Source organism: Chenopodium quinoa, unplaced genomic scaffold (assembly GCF_001683475.1).
Source record: "Chenopodium quinoa cultivar QQ74 unplaced genomic scaffold, ASM168347v1, whole genome shotgun sequence".
Classification (NCBI taxonomy): domain Eukaryota; kingdom Viridiplantae; phylum Streptophyta; class Magnoliopsida; order Caryophyllales; family Amaranthaceae; genus Chenopodium; species Chenopodium quinoa.
The window spans coordinates 2,601,051-2,619,261 of NW_018744582.1; the positions used below are offsets into that span (position 1 = coordinate 2,601,051).

The 18,211-nt window shown below is 36.5% G+C and overlaps 3 protein-coding genes across 3 annotated transcripts; 1 reads left to right on the forward strand and 2 right to left on the reverse strand.

The window, feature by feature from the left end:
* Positions 1-3,200: 3,200 nt before the first annotated feature.
* LOC110699346 (sorting nexin 2B-like) lies at positions 3,201-8,179 on the forward strand. Its single transcript, XM_021876868.1, has 5 exons — positions 3,201-4,298; positions 4,743-4,952; positions 5,827-6,087; positions 6,740-6,826; positions 7,789-8,179. The coding sequence occupies exons 1-5, from the start codon at positions 3,294-3,296 to the stop codon at positions 7,867-7,869; spliced, it is 1,644 nt and encodes a 547-aa protein (XP_021732560.1). The 5' UTR covers positions 3,201-3,293; the 3' UTR covers positions 7,870-8,179.
* A 247-nt stretch (positions 8,180-8,426) lies between these two features.
* LOC110699347 (probable leucine-rich repeat receptor-like protein kinase IMK3) lies at positions 8,427-11,425 on the reverse strand. The gene is made up of 2 exons (XM_021876869.1): positions 9,358-11,425; positions 8,427-9,262 (listed from the first exon to the last, which is right to left on the reverse strand). Exons 1-2 carry the CDS (start codon positions 11,114-11,116, stop codon positions 8,646-8,648), a joined length of 2,376 nt encoding a protein of 791 aa, XP_021732561.1. The 5' UTR covers positions 11,117-11,425; the 3' UTR covers positions 8,427-8,645.
* A 5,057-nt stretch (positions 11,426-16,482) lies between these two features.
* LOC110699348 (PRA1 family protein B1-like) lies at positions 16,483-17,803 on the reverse strand. The gene has a single exon (XM_021876870.1). The coding sequence runs from the start codon at positions 17,440-17,442 to the stop codon at positions 16,798-16,800; it is 645 nt and encodes a 214-aa protein (XP_021732562.1). The 5' UTR covers positions 17,443-17,803; the 3' UTR covers positions 16,483-16,797.
* Between the last annotated feature and the right edge of the window lie 408 nt (positions 17,804-18,211).

The window sequence follows — 18,211 nt, forward strand, 5'->3', positions numbered from 1 at the left end:
TCGTATTTGCTTGCAAAAATTATAATGATAATTAATATCATTCATACTTACTCTCTTTGGTCAGAAATAAGTGTATTTTAGGATTTTTTTTAATTTTTTTTTTCAAAGGCCAGAATTTATTTTGCTACGATATATCGAACTTTGTCTTAATGATAAGAATTATAAAATAAACCAATACAATAAAACACCAATTAAGCTTTAAAAATGTAATGGACATAACCATTGAAATTGAACCAAAAATTGCACATTCAAACTTAAAAAATTTACGTGTAAGATCCTAACCCGTCATTTTTTTTTTCTTTCTTTTTTTTTTTTTTTTTTTTTGTTTAAAATATATGCAACTCGTCCTTCTATTTTGCTCTTACTTGTAAGATTTTGTTTGATGCATAAAAGACTTATTATTTGGTACCTAGATTCAAGAGAAATTCTTATATACACCCGGCTGTATGGTACACCTAAGAGTAATTTTTACTCACTTGGATGATTATTGATCATTTAATCATAAAACTAAGAACAAAAACTAACTTTGATTTTGTTAGGTATACCGTACACCCGGGTGTATATAAAAAATTCTAAGATTGAAAACCTACTACAGTAGACCAGTCACCACTCACCACTCACCAAGTCACCAGTAGTACAATATCTTGATTGAGCATGTTTATTCTTGAGAAAGGACCGTCTTAATGAGTAAGACTAATCCTTTTTCATTAATTTGATCCAAATTATTTTGATTAATGATTATGTAAGACAATTAGTGGTGTTTCATGTTTGTTATGAAATTTGTAGTCTCGGCCCATACTATATAGTATACGCCTTATTGTCTTATTGGGCCAATTTTTATTGGGCTTTTTCATGGCATATTGGTTGGTATAGTTTAAGGTTCTAATCTTATGATTCTTACGTTTGCTTGCTACTTTGCCCATTGGGCGTTTACCATTCTAACTTTTTAAGAAACCTGTAGCCATTTTAGCCTATGGGCTAGTACTTGTTTGCACAACAATATAAGATTTTACTAATTGTTACGAAGTACAAGTATTTGTTACACTTTCCCAAAAACTTTTACCATGATAATCAATATAATCGACTAGTCAAACCAAATTCTATAATCATCTTATCATTCATGGAATTTTTATTTCTTTTTAGAGGAAAGCTAGAAGGGACACAGTGCTCATGATCTTCTTATGAATCTTATCACAATGAAAATCCCAAAGCAACTAGTGGTTTTCCTATCTCGAGGAAGAATCAACAGCTAGAATTATAAGAAAAAGAAAGAAAATTGCATTAAAAAAATATGCAAAATACACAAGTAAAAATTTCCGATAACAAGATTAGAGATCTTAGCTATAATGCGCGGAGTATAGGTAAAAGAGTGAAATAATATATAAACTAGTGTGGGGCCCGGACGATGCTTTGAATTATTACTTTGAACACTTGTTATTTAATAGATAGGTTCATTTTTTATTATTTATTTATTCATTATTTGTTTATTTAGAATAATTTTTCATAATATCAAACCTTTGAAAATTAGTTATGAAACAACTGTTAACTAATTATATAAACATGTCCTTCGTATATAATTTATAATATAATGAAAACAAAGACATAATTAATATCAAAATAATAAAAATAAAAATAAAAAACTAAAATTGATTTATAACAATAGCTAATTTTCCTTATATGCATTACCTGGATGAGTATTATTAGCAAATAATAGAATCGATTTTTTTAAATTACAACTACTAAATGTTCAGATCTCTAATCTATATATGTATTTATGAGTCGAATATAAAAACATGATTAATCAAATAGATGAGATGGTAAAACTTCTAATGCATGTTTTAGTGATTGTGAGAATTCAAATATCATAATAAAAAAAATGATAATACTCGTATATGATATGAGTGAGGTTATTAAATTTGAAAATAGAGCACTTAAAAAACCGGCCTCTTTTGATGAGTGGGACACTTAAAAATATTTGTACTCACGTGGCAGAGACGTGCCAAGGTGTACCAATGAAATTCCTGTTACCACGTCAATCATAGTACTCACCTTAGTCCCTCGTTTTCCTCATTATTACTCACTTCTGGAAAAATTATTTTGCCCCACCCCTAAATTTCCAAATTTCAGCTAATTTGTACAAATGCCTTAAACTAATCTAATTAAGATTACAGATAGGGCTGTACACCGGTCCAAAACCGGACCGGACCTGGACCGGACCTGTTGGGACCGGGACCCGAATCAGGGAATTTTGAGGACCGGAGACCGGACCTGATTCAACAGGTCCGGTTCAGGGTTAGACCTGAAAAATCAGGTCCGGTCCGGGTTCGGACCTGAATAGACCTGTTTTTTTATTTATTTTTTGATTTTTTATTTAAAAAATAAAATAAATAATAACATAAAATCTGATATTATCAATCATGAATACTACATAAATTGTATAAATTGACTAAAGTCCCAATTCCCAAACACCAAAAATACTAGACAACAGTAACCACCAGATCTACCACCTTCAAAGTAGATGGTCGCAAAGGAAGGTCGGGGTAGATCGTGAAGCGAGTAAGAGGGCGATTGGTGTATGATTGGGTGGCTGCAGTCGCTGGAGTTGCGCGATCTGGTGGATGCGGTCGCCGGAGTCGCGCGTTCTGGTGGCTGCGTTCGCTGGAATCGCGCGATCTGGTGGTTGCGGCCTCTAGTGTCGCGCGTTCTGGTGGCTGCAGTCGCTGGAGTCGCGCGATCTGGTGGCTGCGGTCGCTAGAGTCGCGTGTTTTGGTGGATGTGGTTGCTGGAGTCGCGCAATGTGGTGGTTGCGGTTGTTAGAGTCGCACGTTCTAGTGGTTGGGGTTGCTAGAGTCGCGCGATCCAGTGGTCGCTAGAGGAGTGTGCAGCGTGAGGGAGTGGGTTTGTAAGTGTGTTGTGTGACTTGTGTTGGCTGAGTGGGTTAGGGAGTGAGTGATTAAGTTAGGGTTAGAAATGAACTGACTTCTTGTTTTGATATTTGGGAAAAAAAAGTTTTTTTTTAAAAAAATACATTTTTACCGGGTTTCAGGTCCAGACCTGAAAACCCCGGGTTTGGACCTGATCCGGACCGGGACCGGAAACCTTGAATTTTAAGGACCGGGACCGGACCTGAATCTACAGGTCCGGATCAGGTCGGTTTTCAGGTCCGGTCCTATTTATGTACACCTCTAATTATAGATAGATAATTCATCCATTTTTCTCTCTCCTACACTCAACTTTCTTCATCTTCATCCTCAAAAATCCCCAATTTTCTCTAAAATTTAGGGTTTTCGAAAATGATGGGACACGATCAAGATTCAACTGATGAAGATTCTCACTCTCAAATGGAGAATTTAGCTCTCAATGATAACTTTCCTCCTCTTCAATCGTCTTTCAATGGCGCTTTTCAGAATCCTCTTTCTCCTCCTCCCGAGATCTCCACTACCGCCATTGATGATTCTTCGGCCGAAACCCTAACTCAATCGAATCAGAACAATATCCAAAACCCTAATTCGTCGCTCAATTCGTTCCTTGAACCTCCGTCTTATGCAGATGCGATGTTTCGATCGTTTGATGCGGATGCTGATGTTGTCGGAGAAATCAACGGTCATGATCGGAGTGATTCGCGGTTGTCGGATTCGGAGTACATCTACATTTCGGTGTCGGATCCTGAGAAAGTTCCAGAAGCTTCGAATTCGTTGGTTCCAGGTAGTGGTTCTTACTATACTTATTTGATTACAACTAGAACGAATTTGCCTGAGTTTGAAAGTACTGAGTTTAGTGTTAAGAGGAGGTTTCGAGAAGTAGTGACGCTTTCGGAGCGATTATCGGAGACGTTTCGAGGTTATTTTATTCCATTGAGGCCAGATAAGAGTATAATGGAGAGTCAAATGATGCAAACGAATGATTTTGTTGAACAAAGGAGAGTTGCCATTGAGAAGTACTTGAAGAAATTGGCAGCTCATCCTGTTATTCGAAAGAGCGACGAGTTTAAGGTGTTTTTGCAGGTGGAAGGGAGGCTTCCGCTTGTTAAAACTACGGATGTGGCGTCCAGGATGCTTGATGGAGTGGTGAAGTTGCCAGGGCAGCTTATGGGGGAGTCTACCGTGGCGCCCGAGGAGGTGGTGCAACCTGCCAGGAGTGGGAGGGATTTGTTTAGGTTGTTTAAGGAGTTAAGACAGGCGGTGTCGAATGATTGGGGTGGTGTGAAGCCTACAATTGTTGAGGAGGATAAAGAGTTTTTGGAAAAGAAAGAGAAACTTAATGATCTTGAACTGCAGCTTAGCAATGTATCTCAACAGGTACCGCATTTTTTAGCTGTTTAGTGATGATAATGATCATTATTTTTGTCTATATTAATTCTATCGTGTACTTGTATCTAATTAGTGAAGTTTTGTGGCTGACAAAAGCAGAGAGAAAGTATATAATTATCAGATTATCATAAAATAGAGGAAAATTTATTTAGGAAATCAAACATTTTACTAGAGTATTGGTCAATAATCGTTAGTAGAATCAATAATAATGAATAGCTGGAAGTGAGTATTAGAAAAAGAACAATAATGTGGAGAATGTTACTTAGTCCACTGGAAATTGCAAGTACGTAAGGGAAAAGTGTATACCTATATCTCACTTCCTGTGTTTAGTCATGCAAGCACTTAGTTGTATCTCTTATTTATTTAGTGGTCAAGAAGTTTTGAGATATCGTATATTCAGACTGATGTGTGGTAGTTGTGTTATCTGTTTAGGCCGAAATGCTAGTGAAAGCACAGCAGGATATTGGTGAGACAATGGGGGAGTTGGGTTTGGTATTTGTTAAGATGACAAAGTTTGAATTCGAGGAAGCACTTTATGAATGCCAAAGAACGCGGGCAGCTGACATGAAGAATATGGCAACAGCTGCAGTTAAAGCGAGTAGATTGTATCGTGAACTGAATTCTCAGACTGTCAAGCATTTGGTAAAGATTTGCATGTTATTATAATATTCTGTGGTAGAATTTTTTGTTGATTAATGGGTTCTAAACCTGAATTTTTTACCAAGTATATTGGATGTGATCAGACAAATCATTAGTTTAGCTACATTTCTAGTTATTGACACATGCTGATGATTATGTTGAGTGTTTATCATAGAGACAGTTACTGACTATTGTATGGCTGAACACATGCCATATACCAGTTTGTTCATAGTCCGTATTTTCACTAGATATTTAAAACTAGTGCAGTAGTTTTGTTGTTGGTCTTTTATGAGTTCACAAATAAGAGGTAGATACGAGAAATAGCGTTTTGATGAGGATACAATGCATTTATGCATGTCGTGTGTCTCAAAAATTGGACATTGTAGAAGTAGATCCAGCAGCTACCATTTAACATGGACTGATAGGTAGACTAATGTTATTCTGTGACTTTCTTCTTGAAATGTTTAGTTTGATGTAATAGCATATGACGATGCTGGGTCTGCTCCGCTCTCTTGTTCCAGTTCTCTTCTGACATCTTAATATTCTGAAGGGCACTAAAGGTCTATTGACTTCAGTTTCTTTGTTCATTTTTATGTTGTATGGGAAATATATAGACAGTGCTTGTTCTGGGTGGTTCAGAATAACATTGTGGCCATAAATCGATGCAAAGGTTGCCAAATAGGACTCTTGGACATCAGTTTCCGTGTTCATTATGAATGTTATATGAAATTGTATAGCCAGTGTTTATTTTTGGATAGTTCAGATTCTCTTGTGGTTAATTGATGCATTAAGTTGTCAGTGGGAATGTGTGCACACTCTTGAATGAATTTTCAGTGTGGTTTCCAAGTTTTAATGATTGGTGTATTGTTTATTTCAGGACAAGCTCCATGATTATCTTGGGATGATGCTATCTGTTGACAATGCCTTTACTGACCGGTCCAATGCTTTGCTGACTGTCCAAACTCTTGTATCTGAACTATCTTCTTTAGAGTCACGAGTCGAAAAACTAGAAGTTGCTTCATCTAAAATTTTTGGTGGTGACAAGTCCAGAATGCGAAAAATTGAAGAATTGAAAGAAGCAATTAAAGCAACTGAGGATGCCAGATGCTGTGCAGTCAAGGAATATGAAAGAATCAAGGTAGGAATTGATGCCTTTTAGTTATCAGGCTATGCTTATATTTGTGCTGAATATGTATATTGTCAAGTACTTAGCTTTAGATGTCTCTTTTTCTGGCATAATGAACTAGGGTTGGATACCCCATCAACAGCGGAGTACATGCTATAATTATTCATTTTTTTGTAGCTGTTTGGAATCTTTGTATGCTGATGTGTATTTGTTCTGTCAGTATATACCCAGTGTAGGAATGTTCTCCCAAATTTCCTCTTTCATCTTTTTTTGTGTAAATGTGGATTGCCATCTACTGTCACAGAATTCCTTTTTCTTTCTGTTCTATAGTAGTATTTGGTCTTGCACTAAGGATTATTCTTTGGCCCATCTTTCTCTGTCAATGTTTTCCTAATCATTATGCAGTATGTGTGGAAACATGTCATGCTATACTTTATAGATGAGGCTGTTGTTACATAAAATGCCATTTTGTGATTGAATTATATTGATCATTAATTAGGATTATAAGTAGTTGTGATACTCGTGTGGTCTTTTGTTAGAGGTGAGGCCTCCACTTTAATTAAGTAATTGTGGCTGTGTGATAAAATTCATGTTCTGTCCATGGGCTTTTGTAATCTTTTTCTAATTTTGATACTTCATGTGTAAAACCTTTAATAATTTACAGGAAAATAATAGGAGTGAGCTTGCTAGACTAGACAAAGAAAGGCAGGCAGACTTTTTGAGCATGCTGAAAGGCTTTGTTGTTAATCAGGTACATTCTTCAGCCTCTTTAACCAACTGAATATTAAATCCTAGTTGATCGGCTAATCCATACTTCTGAGGCATACAATTCTTTAAGTAATTAGTTAGCTTAATATATACTGTGGCACTCCCCACCCCCACCCCTCTCTTTCTTTTTGCGACTGATTTTGAATATCGTCTCTAGCTATTGATACTCAATGCTTATTTTAAGCACCATATTGTACCAATTTGAGATAATATTAAGTATGCCTTCACAACACCACTGCCAGTTAGACCACCACAGCATTTCCAAGAATTCCAACATTAATCCACCCCCCCCCTCTCCCTAAATCACATCCAACGACACCAACCACCAACATTAACAACACCTTTACAACACCACTTCCATGAGCTCCACCAGCCAATACATCGGAAGCATCATCATCCCATCATTGCCACATCAAGCTACAACTCCATTGCCTCACCAATCACCAGTTCACCACCATTATTAAAGAAAATCAAAGAAAAGAAATCAAGAAACAAACCACAGAAAGAATACCAATGACATACCCGATACCTCTTTGAATATGTCATCTTTAAATTGGTTATTACTTATTAGATAAACCTTTTGAAGTCAATTATAGCTATTAAAGTCCTAGAGCTGAAAACCTTGGTGGTTATAAATAGCTCCAAAAAGTTAAATCGTTGGTCCCATAATGGGGTGATGTGAAGTGATGGAGGAGGGAGCAATGGCGGTATAATTTAGGATAGGGAGCAATCATTTCCCTTCTTTTATTGGTTAATTTTGAGTTAGTATGATATGGTGGAGTGATTTAAACGAAGTAGCATATTGCTTTAGCAAACATTGTGACTCTCAAAGCTAAACACCATTTCTACTATCATGCATAGATATGTTAGTGCATTATGTAATTGTTTGTATTTCCTGTGGTTATTATTTGGCAAAATCTAACCAAATAATACTTGCTTTTGCAGGCGGGATTTGCAGAAAAAATGGCTAGTGTTTGGGAAAAGGTTGCTGAAGAAACAAAAGAATACGGAAATGGTGTTAGTTGATGTATTTCATGTATATACTGTACAATTTTTGTTCTGTTGTTTTTGTAGTCTAATTTTCTGTACAATTGAGAACAGTTAAGTTCATTTTATAGCACCCTTTTCCACGTTCTGTACATAGCTAATTATTGAAGAGGTCTGTGTTACCTCTTTCACTAATTGTTTTGAGAATCTTGTGAATCAAATCTGTTGCATTGTCTGAGGCTTCAGCTGTGTACCATCACATTACAACTTAATTCAGTCATTCAGAATGTATTCAACCTTGTATATACTACGAAGTATGATACTGTGCTTTGCTGTTGTGGTTTGTGAATGTTATTTTGAATTGAAGCAGCAAATTCTCAGATGTCTCGTTTTTATTTTAGCCTGCCTTAAAATTATAGTCACTTGCTATTTTTTAGTAAGCTCGATTTTAGATTCTAGCTTATTATTCCTAAATCCTAATGCAGTTAAACACGGAAGAATTTTTTTACTGAGATTATAGCGGCAATACAGTTTCAATTTGAGCTTCAGGTGTAGCAGCAATTCAGAAATAATCAAACAGAGACCGAAGTATTGGAAGTCATTAAAGAATGGACTTTGCTTAGAATAAAAACATAGGTCTCTTGTTCCTTAATGGACGGGAACAAGAGAATTTCACAAACCTACTAACTTATGATCATTTAGGAGCAACTAATAAATAGTAATAAAATTCTATATACAAAGCTCAATTAGCAAAAGATGATCAAGACTACTAATCAAAACACCAAAAATCCCTAAAAAAATCCTCAAAATCTTCCTTAATCACTAGCTGATGGATCACCACCACCGTCATCACCCGAAGTAGTTGCAGTATCAGTCGGCCTGATCTCCTCTAACTGCTGCAAAACCTGCTGAACCTCTGGCCTCGAAGCTGGCGAAGGGTCAACACAATGCAAGCCCAACTTCAAGGTGTTGAGCAACTCATCACCAATAGTTGACGCGTCTTTCATCAACTCCAAGTCAAAAACCTCATTAGTCCACTCTTCTTTAACAATGGAAGCCACCCACTGCGGCAAATCTACACCATTCAGCGCTTCCCCGGGTGACTTCCCAGTCAGTAGCTCCAAGATGATCACCCCTAGACTATACACATCAGTCTTCGTGTTGGCCTTCTTGAGCTTCGACAGCTCTGGAGCTCGGTACCCTAATGCTCCTGCAGTAGCAATCACATTAGCTGCAGCTGATGCTGTCATTAGCCTTGACAGTCCATAGTCTGAAATTTGGGCACTGATGCTGTCATCAATGAGGACATTGCTTGATGTCAGGTTGCCATGAATTATATTCTCATTGTTGTGAAGATGGAAGAGTCCCCTAGCCATTCCTTGTATCATCCTCATTCTTGTAGGCCAGTGTACCCGTGTGTCTGGCTCTCGAACTGCAATCGAAAACAGCAGATTACTTTCCAATCACATATTAACAACATTAGAAAGTAAAATAAGTTTTTACAATAAGAATTAACAAGTTTCTTACCATGTAAAAAGTTTGCAAGGCTTCCTTTAGGAATATAATCAAAGACAAGAAGCTTTTCTCCTTTAGGCCCTAAATAATAGGCCCTCAATGCCAAAAGATTTGGGTGTCTAATTTTGCCAATCATATTAACTTCAGCTTCAAATTCTTTCTGCCCTTTTGTAATCTTCTCTCTTAGTCTTTTCACAGCAACTTGACTTCCATCTTCCAATGTAGCCTTATAAACAGTTCCATATGTGCTCTTCCCCATGATTTCAGCAGTAGCACACAGAAGATCATCTGCTGTAAACACCATTGGACCATCAAAATGAACCAGTTTACCCCCGGTTTCGCCTGTCTCAACCTCCGGTCCACCAGACGGGCCTCCCTTCTCGGCTTGTGAGGCCCTCCCCGCGGCAGCAACACCCCCCTCTTTCTCTTGTCCTGACACAGACCTTTTTCTGATCAAGCAGAAGAGTAGTATGCAGCAAAGTGTGAGCATAATCACTAGAAGTATACCTGCTGCTATCAGAATTATGTCTTTAATGCTCAATTTTCGGGCTTTTTTCGCTTCTGCTGAGATGCCAATTGAAGGTGATGGTGCTTCTGAAGGGCATGGAGATGAAGGGCTAAACCCACACAATCGAAGATTCCCAATAAATGAGCTTGAATTAAACTTTTCAGAAAGTTCAGTTGGAACTGAACCAGAAAGGCTATTATATGACACATTCAAGAAACCAAGATTTTCCAAATTAGAAAGTGAATTTGGTATTTCTCCACTGAAATCATTGAAGGACAAATCAAGCTGATTGAGGGTAGAAAGATTGCCAATTGATTGAGGAATTCGGCCCTCGATTCGATTCCTCCTAAGATTAAGCATAGACAAATTATGAAGGTTACCTATATCTTCAGGCAAATCTCCTACAAGATAATTACTCTCTAAATTCAATGTATTCAAAGAGGATAATCTTGAAATACTCTTTGGAAAACTACTCTTGATAAAATTATGGGACAAATCTAATGTTATAATACTAGAAAGTTTTCCCAAATTAGAAGGCAATGGTCCTGATAAATTATTGTATTGAAGAGAAAGAACATTAAGGCTACTCGAACGAGTTAACTCGCTGGGTATAGGACCTTGCAAGGAATTATAGCTCAAATTGACCCAATAAAGCTTAGTAGAATTAGCAAGGCTAGGAGGAATTTTTCCTGTAAGAAAATTATGGCTAAGATCAAGGGTTTGAAGCAAAGGACATTGGCCTAATGAAGCTGGAATCGAACCCGAAAGGCGATTATTAAAGAGTTGGACACCTCTAAGATTAGGAAGAAGGCCTAAAGTATAAGGGATTGAACCAGTGATAAGATTATCATGAAGGCTAAGTTTTCTAAGTGCTTGAAATTGGACAATTTTTTGAGTAATTCTACCACCTAAAATTTTCCATGGAAGTTGAATTACAATAACTTGACCTTTTGCACATTTAATTCCAACCCAACCACCTGAACAAGCACCAATTCCACTATCATTCCAACTCCTTAAATACCCTTTTGGATCAATTAACTCATTTTTAAATGCTTGTAAACCTTGATAATCAGCTTGTGTAATTACCACACCATCATATCCACTCTCACTTGAACAACCTTGTTCACATAAAATCATCAACAATTGCACCAACATCAACACCTTGTACTTAAACCCGAAACCAAAATCGAAACCACCAAATGGGGTTTTTTCTTTGGATTGTATCTTCCATTTACCCTTCTTTTTTTGAGTTTCAATCAACATTTGAGAAATTGGGTATTTTCTAAAATTTAAAAAATTTAATGGGTTTTTTTTTAATAAAGAATTAAAAACTTGGGTTTTTAGTGAGGAGCTGAAAATGAGTTGATGAAACAGGGAATAAAACAGAGAAGTGGAGGGTTTTGTAGTTAAGGTTGACGTTTTTTGAGTATCATAACAGCACGTGATGAGAGAGAAACTCACGTGAAAAGTTAAAAAACCCGGGACAAACTGTCAGAGTTGCAAATGCTTCAGAGGCGCCTCTTAACGGCTAGTTTTTTCCTCTCTTTCTATTTCTCTCTATAAAAAAAAAAATTCTCTCTCTAAAATTTTGAGAAATGAGTCAATTTTTTGAATCTTTATAATAAATCTAACGGCTACTTTTTCTGGTTATTATGTGAGTTTTATGTTCTGAACCTTGACAAAATTACAGAAAATGCCATTGGTAATTGCATGGGTTCATTAATAAGTGCATAAAAAAGTGAACTTTTGGGGGGATTATACGAGGTTGAATCCCAACAGTTATTTGAGTGTCATTTTGCTGTTTTTATTAATACAATAATGTAATTTTTAACTACTTTTTAAATTTTTGTTACTATTATGTGTTACTTGTAATACATAAAATTGTTACCAGCTTTTTTTATTCTTTTATAATACGATTAAAGTAATGAGTTTGGAAGTTCTATGTGTTGAGATTTGGAAGTTTATGACATGAAGCTTTAAATGCATAATTCAAGTGTGTGAAAGAATGATGCTTTCAAACAAAATACAATCTTAGGTATACTTGTAGACAAAATACTTGAATAACCTAGAAAGTAGAGATTAGAGAGGGTCGTTATCTTGTTTGTACATTATAGAAATAGTGGTCCAATTTTTCAATTCCATTTCTATGAAAGTGTAAAATTGATGGAAAGAATTAATTAAGGAGTATTGCATAGGATTGATGGAATACTTGTCTTTGTTAACATAGTTTTCATTAGATGTTATTTGTTTCTCTCAAATTAAATGCTAACTTTTATACTACTTCTGTTTTGTTGAGTCTTACTCAATTATCATAGTTACGCAAACTAAAAAAAAGTAAAAACGGAGACCATAAATGTGAATACTTTTGTATTAAAGAGGAGAGAGATAGAGGGTAAGAGATTTTATTATATAAAATTGGACTCTACAAGTGGGGTTGTGGATGATAAAAAAATGAATAAAAAGTCATCATAAAAGGAATAAAGTAAAAAATGAGTAGAACTTAAAAAAACGGATGAAAACGAAAAGTGAGTAAGACTTTGGAAAACGGAGGTAGTAAAATAAAATTAAACTAAAAATGTTGATTTTACCATTTTCACCCTATATTTCTTTTTATTATTATTATTATTGTTGTTGTTGTTGTTGTTGTTGTTGTTGTTAGAGTACTTGTTATTATAGTTCATTAACAATAGAAGTTGTGTCATTTTTTTGTTGGTATGAGCCTTAGACTCCTAAGTCCTAACTCTGCTCAAACCTTAAATGTGAGATTTTTTTATGATCTGGTATTGGGTAAAAAAAAATCGTAAAATCGCAATGATAATGGACTTCTAAGTTCTTTCAACACGTTAGCAATATTTTTTGTTTGAAAATGGTTTGGTATTATACATGTCGTATGTCTGTACATCTCATATGTTAGCCATTTTGAAGGAAAAAAAAAATACATGAACATATCAAATTTTAGTAGCGTTCTCTCATTATCAACCAAATTACTACTGATGGGGATATGGGGTGGTTGAAGTTGCCTGACTTGCCTCACTACAAACATTGTAGTATAAAGTTTGGAGAGCATTCATATCTCTTGCACTCAAGTTTCCTTCTACCCTTCTAACCCATTAAAGCCTTTAACTAGTAAATGGCTAACTATTTATAGATATAGCCATATAAGGTAACTTTTTTCTATGACCTTAGGAAAAGGATGTCTTTTATGATATCTTGAGGCTTTTTTTCTTTTTAAAGGGTGACTTGACTATACATAATGCATACCCTAGTACCCTACTAACAAACTTCTTTCATTTTGCAAAGATAAATACACTTTTTTTTTCCACATATGTCTATGTAAATTCTGGGAGTTGATATCTCTAAACATATATTTGTAAAAATAATAAGAAGTTGATATCGAAAATACATATTGAGATTAATACGACAGGATCTCACATGGTTATTTTTGCCTTGCATATAAATCACAGACAATAGTCAAAGCAGAATTTGTTAACAATGAAAGAATTCAAACTGCAACTATCTTTATGAAACAGAGAGTACAATCAAAACTGCATATTGATACACTTCTTTAAAACAATGTATTTAAAACTGACCTAACAATTCAAGCAGACAGTTCATTTGCATGTTCCCAATCAATGTCAAATCCATATTGTTAGTTATTAATAATTAATAAAATGTTACTATATGACACAAATATTAGATTTTGTTGGATTAGAGTTAAAAACATTGTACAGTGTTGTGTCTAGTTTGTGTGGGTGACAAACTGAATCCAATTTAAAGTTTAGTTTGGTTAGGTGGAGGGTGGAGCCTTGGAGTAGGTGTGGGTAGTGATGGCCTTAGCCCAAAATTAAACTAGTCCGTACTTGATCGGTTACATCTATGAATGTTACCCCTATGATCTATGAATGTGAGATTAAGCTCAAGAAACGAAAAAATAAAATAAAAATAAAACTTACGAGTAGGATTTATCAAAATTGCTTAGCCTACATACAGTTCATCATCAACAAATCATGGTGAACTCGACCTACGAACGAAGTTATTCAGCCGATGAGCCTCTACTTTTTAAGATGATCATGAAAGCTTGATGCTATTTGTCTCCAAGTTTCCATCCGTCCTCTGTGACTATTGACTAGAGTGGTACAGACGTACAGTAGAGCTTTCAAAGTTTCATGACAACAATAATCTAAAGTTCTAAGCAGAAGATCTAAATGTAGGCATAAGATAAATCCTTAAAAAAAAAAAAGGACTTCACCTATTCAGCCCACATTTTTAACAAAAATAGTCTCTGGCCCACTCTGCTTGCCCAAATTGGTGCTGTATGATGTTGTGGCCCAAAATTTGTTCAAGCCCGCCGCAACCTTTTAAGAGGTGCAAGTTTTTTTTGACAGAAATTCATAATACCAGGTTGGCACATACTGCTGAGTGCTGACAAAGTAACATTCACGAATAGAACTACTCCAAGACTTACTAGTACTTTGTATAAACTATGCTCTCCAATAATAATCTCTGCTTTTGATGCCCATCAACACTTATTATCATCCAATTTGAAACTATGTCCTCATTGATCAATTGGTCGCGACCAGGAAAATGGCCAGTTCTCCACAAGTGGTTCAACTTCTTGAATATGGCCAAAGTCGTTTTGTGGAATCAGTTGTGGAGGACTTGCCTTTTTTGTTCTTGTTCCTAGTCCTACTGGGTCTGAAAAGGAATTTTTGTGGCGGGCAGAATGATCGTGCGCTTGATGCCTAATCACAACATCAACCTATAGATGTAAATCATGAAGAATGTTTTGCTACCAGTTAAGTCACATCGTCTGCATTATACATTTCAACAAGTGAGTATGTCTTCCCAGAAAGCTAGAGCTTGGAGTTCATGCAGGAGATTTCACAGATTTGGTGCGTCACATTAATTGCAGTAGCTCAAACCAACAGATATGTTGCAGGAGTATAAAATACAGCAAATAAGAGATACACAAATCTTTTGTTCTCGAGAATGTTAATTTAAAAGAAAAACAGCACACAATTTCATTTTCTCTCACCAACTACATATCCAGAGAGCTCCCAGGAAGCGACCACCATTAATCTTACCATCCATCATCATTCCTCAGGTCAAACGTTTTTTAACACAAAACATTCTGAACTAATAAACATCAAAGTCATGAAAGCTCTGTTCCATATTTTAAATTCCTACACCCACAAAGTTTCCTATGATATTGCCATCCTATATTCATTGCACCTTCATGGGATGAAAATTACACTATCCCTAAAACAACTAGTCCGTCAATTACTGATTCAGGTTTAACCAACAGTGCTACAGTCAAAATGATAAGAAAACAAAAGCCCCTGCAGCCCTTTGGTCGGTAGCTTCTTGCAATTGCAATTTTTTACACGAGACATTCACCCAATTTAAAATTTTGCCCCCCAACTAAACATAATGAAACACCAGTCACTCGCTAATCTCCTATCTGCTAACAAGAACAGTACAGGAAGCAATAGAAAGCTAGCAGTAATACTTGAATAGCCTAAATTATAATGCAACATCTTCCCTCACCAGTTTATTCATGATTTACTTGTAACTCTATGGCTCTAATTCTCACAGGGAAAAAGCACCACCAACTGTACTAAGTTACGTCTTTACGTTCAATTTTGTTAACCCTACCAGCTAATGGTACCTAAATTCCTTCCTTACACTGCTGGCCCTCCCAACCAAAAATTTCATCTCAGATAATGCAAGGTAGAATACTCCATAGCCTAATCAATAGAATTGGCATACATAGAAATGAACATCTGACAAAAGACCTCAAGAATGTGACAGCTGTTGTCCATGATAGGTTTTAATCTTTCAAGATTTTTCAACAAAATCTCCATGATTTTCCATTATCAATGGAATTTTTCAAGGTAGAATACTCCATAACCTAATCAATGGAATTGACATATTTAGAAATGAACACCTAACAAAAGACCTCAATATGGCAGCTGTTGTCCATGATAGGTCTTTAATCTTTCAAGGTTTTTCAACAAATTCTCCATGATTTTCCATTTTCTTGCATCCCTTTAATTCAAATATTATAACTCATCTTCACGGTAAATAGTACATTAGCACCGTATGCATACACTTCGTCACCAATCTTTAGTCAAATTTAGCAATACTAGTGGAATCTAAACCCCAGCAACACCACACCAAACCACACCACCCCAATTCCATCCCCCAGCCAACTTCTTGCAGCCCGGTAAAGACTATCATGTACAATGCTTTGTTCATCTATCTTCAGTTCATTTTCATTAGGATCCATCTCAACAACACGATTATCATCTCATTATCTATGAGTTGTTATGTAAAAGTCAAGTCAAAAAGCATACTCCACAACATGTAACCTACCAAGTTCATTCGATCTATGAGGTGCATAACATGGTTGGCAACAATCACAAGAGCACAATTTTTCGTACATTCATCCTTCAACGATAAAACAACATAAGAACGAGCGTAAACTAATTAAGAGCTCGATCCAAAAACAATCATCATCTCTTCGACAAATCAAGGAATGAATTCAATATGCTACACTGCCAAAGATAACAATTCAGATTTCAGCCCATCAAACTGAGAGAATCTTCACCAGAACAAACTCATCATAATTCATGATAACAATCAGTGATTAACATTAGTGAACAAGCTCATCATACTATTTCTTTGATAAGCGATAATATTTCATATAACAAATTCATCGAATTATAACTACATTCAGTAAAAAGAAATTACACTGCACTGCTAGCAAATTGATCAAAAGCAAATATAAAGATCTACTACACATTTCTTGTATTAGATCCAGATCAACTATTAAAATAGCTAGCTACAAAACCCTAATAACCAAAGAATCCACCAATTTTCCCCTTTAATATCAGATCATATCAAATCAAATCAAACAAAAACGAATACCTCAAAATTCAAAATCAGACTCTTCCGGCGGGATTCGCGGCGGCAACAGCGGCGGAGGAAGCAGCCCCACCAAGGAACGACAATAACCCAGCATTAGGACCTTCTTGTTCATCTAAAAACAGATCTTCAGGAACCCTAAAAGCTCCATGAACAGAAACAATGGCAACCCCAATCAAAGCAGCGGAAATCAACAACGACCCAACACTCGTCAAGAAGATAACAACCACAGTAGAAACAACGAGAATCCCAAGCGTCTCACGCTCGGAAAACGTGCGACCGAAGATAACGACGGGTTGATCGGAGGGGCGGAAGAGGTAGAGGAAGATCCAAGAAGCGAGAAGAGAGAGAAGGACGAGGAGAGAGAAAGGGTGTGAGATGAGAGAGAAAGCGAGGACTGCGGCGAGGAGAGAGAGGTAATTGACGCGAAAGTAAGCGGCGTTTTTGCGGATGCGAGAGAAAGCGTCGGAGAGATTCTCGGGGCGAGTGAAGGCGGTGCGATCGAGGAGTTCGTACCAAGGGCGGCGTTGCGCGAAGGTTTGGCGGAGAGAGGTGGTTAAGCGGGAGATGAAGCTGCGAAATGCGGGGGTTGTGATGGCGGTGTTGTTGTCGGCGGTGGTGGCTTGTTGGGTGGTCATCGGAAGTGTCGCCGGCGACGACATTGTTTGCCGGCGGTTGAAGGGAGGAAGAAGAAGGAGGAGGAGATGGGTTGGTTGAGGAGATGATGGGAGAAGAAGTGATTGGGTGTGTGGTTTGAGAAGGGAGTGTTTTGGCTTAACAATGGCTGTTGTCGGTGGGGTCCCACATACACATTGTTGATCTTATAGTTGTAGACCTTGTTGTAATTGGCTCTTTGTGGAACGAGATGGAGATACATGATTATTGGTGATACAACAAATCAATTCAATAATTTCTAAGTGGGAGAGTGAGGTGACAAATGAATTGTTTGATTCCAATGGAATGAATTTATTTTGTTTGGATGGTATTGATATGTAGTTATTCGATTATGATGGTATGATTAAAGTGTAATTCTGTTATTCGAGATTTTAAAATGGACTAAAGATATGATCGAGGGATTTTAGACTAGTGAAAGTGTGAAACATCCCTTCACTCTTCTTTATCCATCAGTGACAATGGTCTTGAAAGTTACTTGTGTGTGTGACTGGCCAAAAGCCTGAAGCTGTAGGGCGTTTTGGTTTTCAAGTTGGTATTACAATGTACTCCATATTAGATTAAAGGTGATGTAATTAATGTGGTACAAGGCCTATTAAAAGTGGTCAACAATTAAACTATTGGGAATTTGGGAGTCTTCGTTAATTCGGTTCATGATAGGGTTAAGTCGTCCTTATTTTATTAGTGATTTTGTTATTTTATCTGTTAAGAGGGCGGGAAATACGGTATCTCATTACCTCTAGTATTCAGTAGTTAACT

Coding starts and splice junctions, on each gene's coding strand:
- LOC110699347 (XM_021876869.1), bottom strand. CDS start 11,116: ATGTTGATTGAAACTCAAAAAAAGAAGGGTAAATGGAAGATACAATCC. Junction 9,263..9,357: donor CCTTGCAAACTTTTTACATG/GTAAGAAACTTG, acceptor TTTCGATTGCAG/TTCGAGAGCCAGACACACGG.
- LOC110699346 (XM_021876868.1), top strand. CDS start 3,294: ATGATGGGACACGATCAAGATTCAACTGATGAAGATTCTCACTCTCAA. Junction 4,953..5,826: donor CTCAGACTGTCAAGCATTTG/GTAAAGATTTGC, acceptor TGTTTATTTCAG/GACAAGCTCCATGATTATCT. Junction 6,827..7,788: donor AAGGCTTTGTTGTTAATCAG/GTACATTCTTCA, acceptor TTGCTTTTGCAG/GCGGGATTTGCAGAAAAAAT.
- LOC110699348 (XM_021876870.1), bottom strand. CDS start 17,442: ATGTCGTCGCCGGCGACACTTCCGATGACCACCCAACAAGCCACCACC.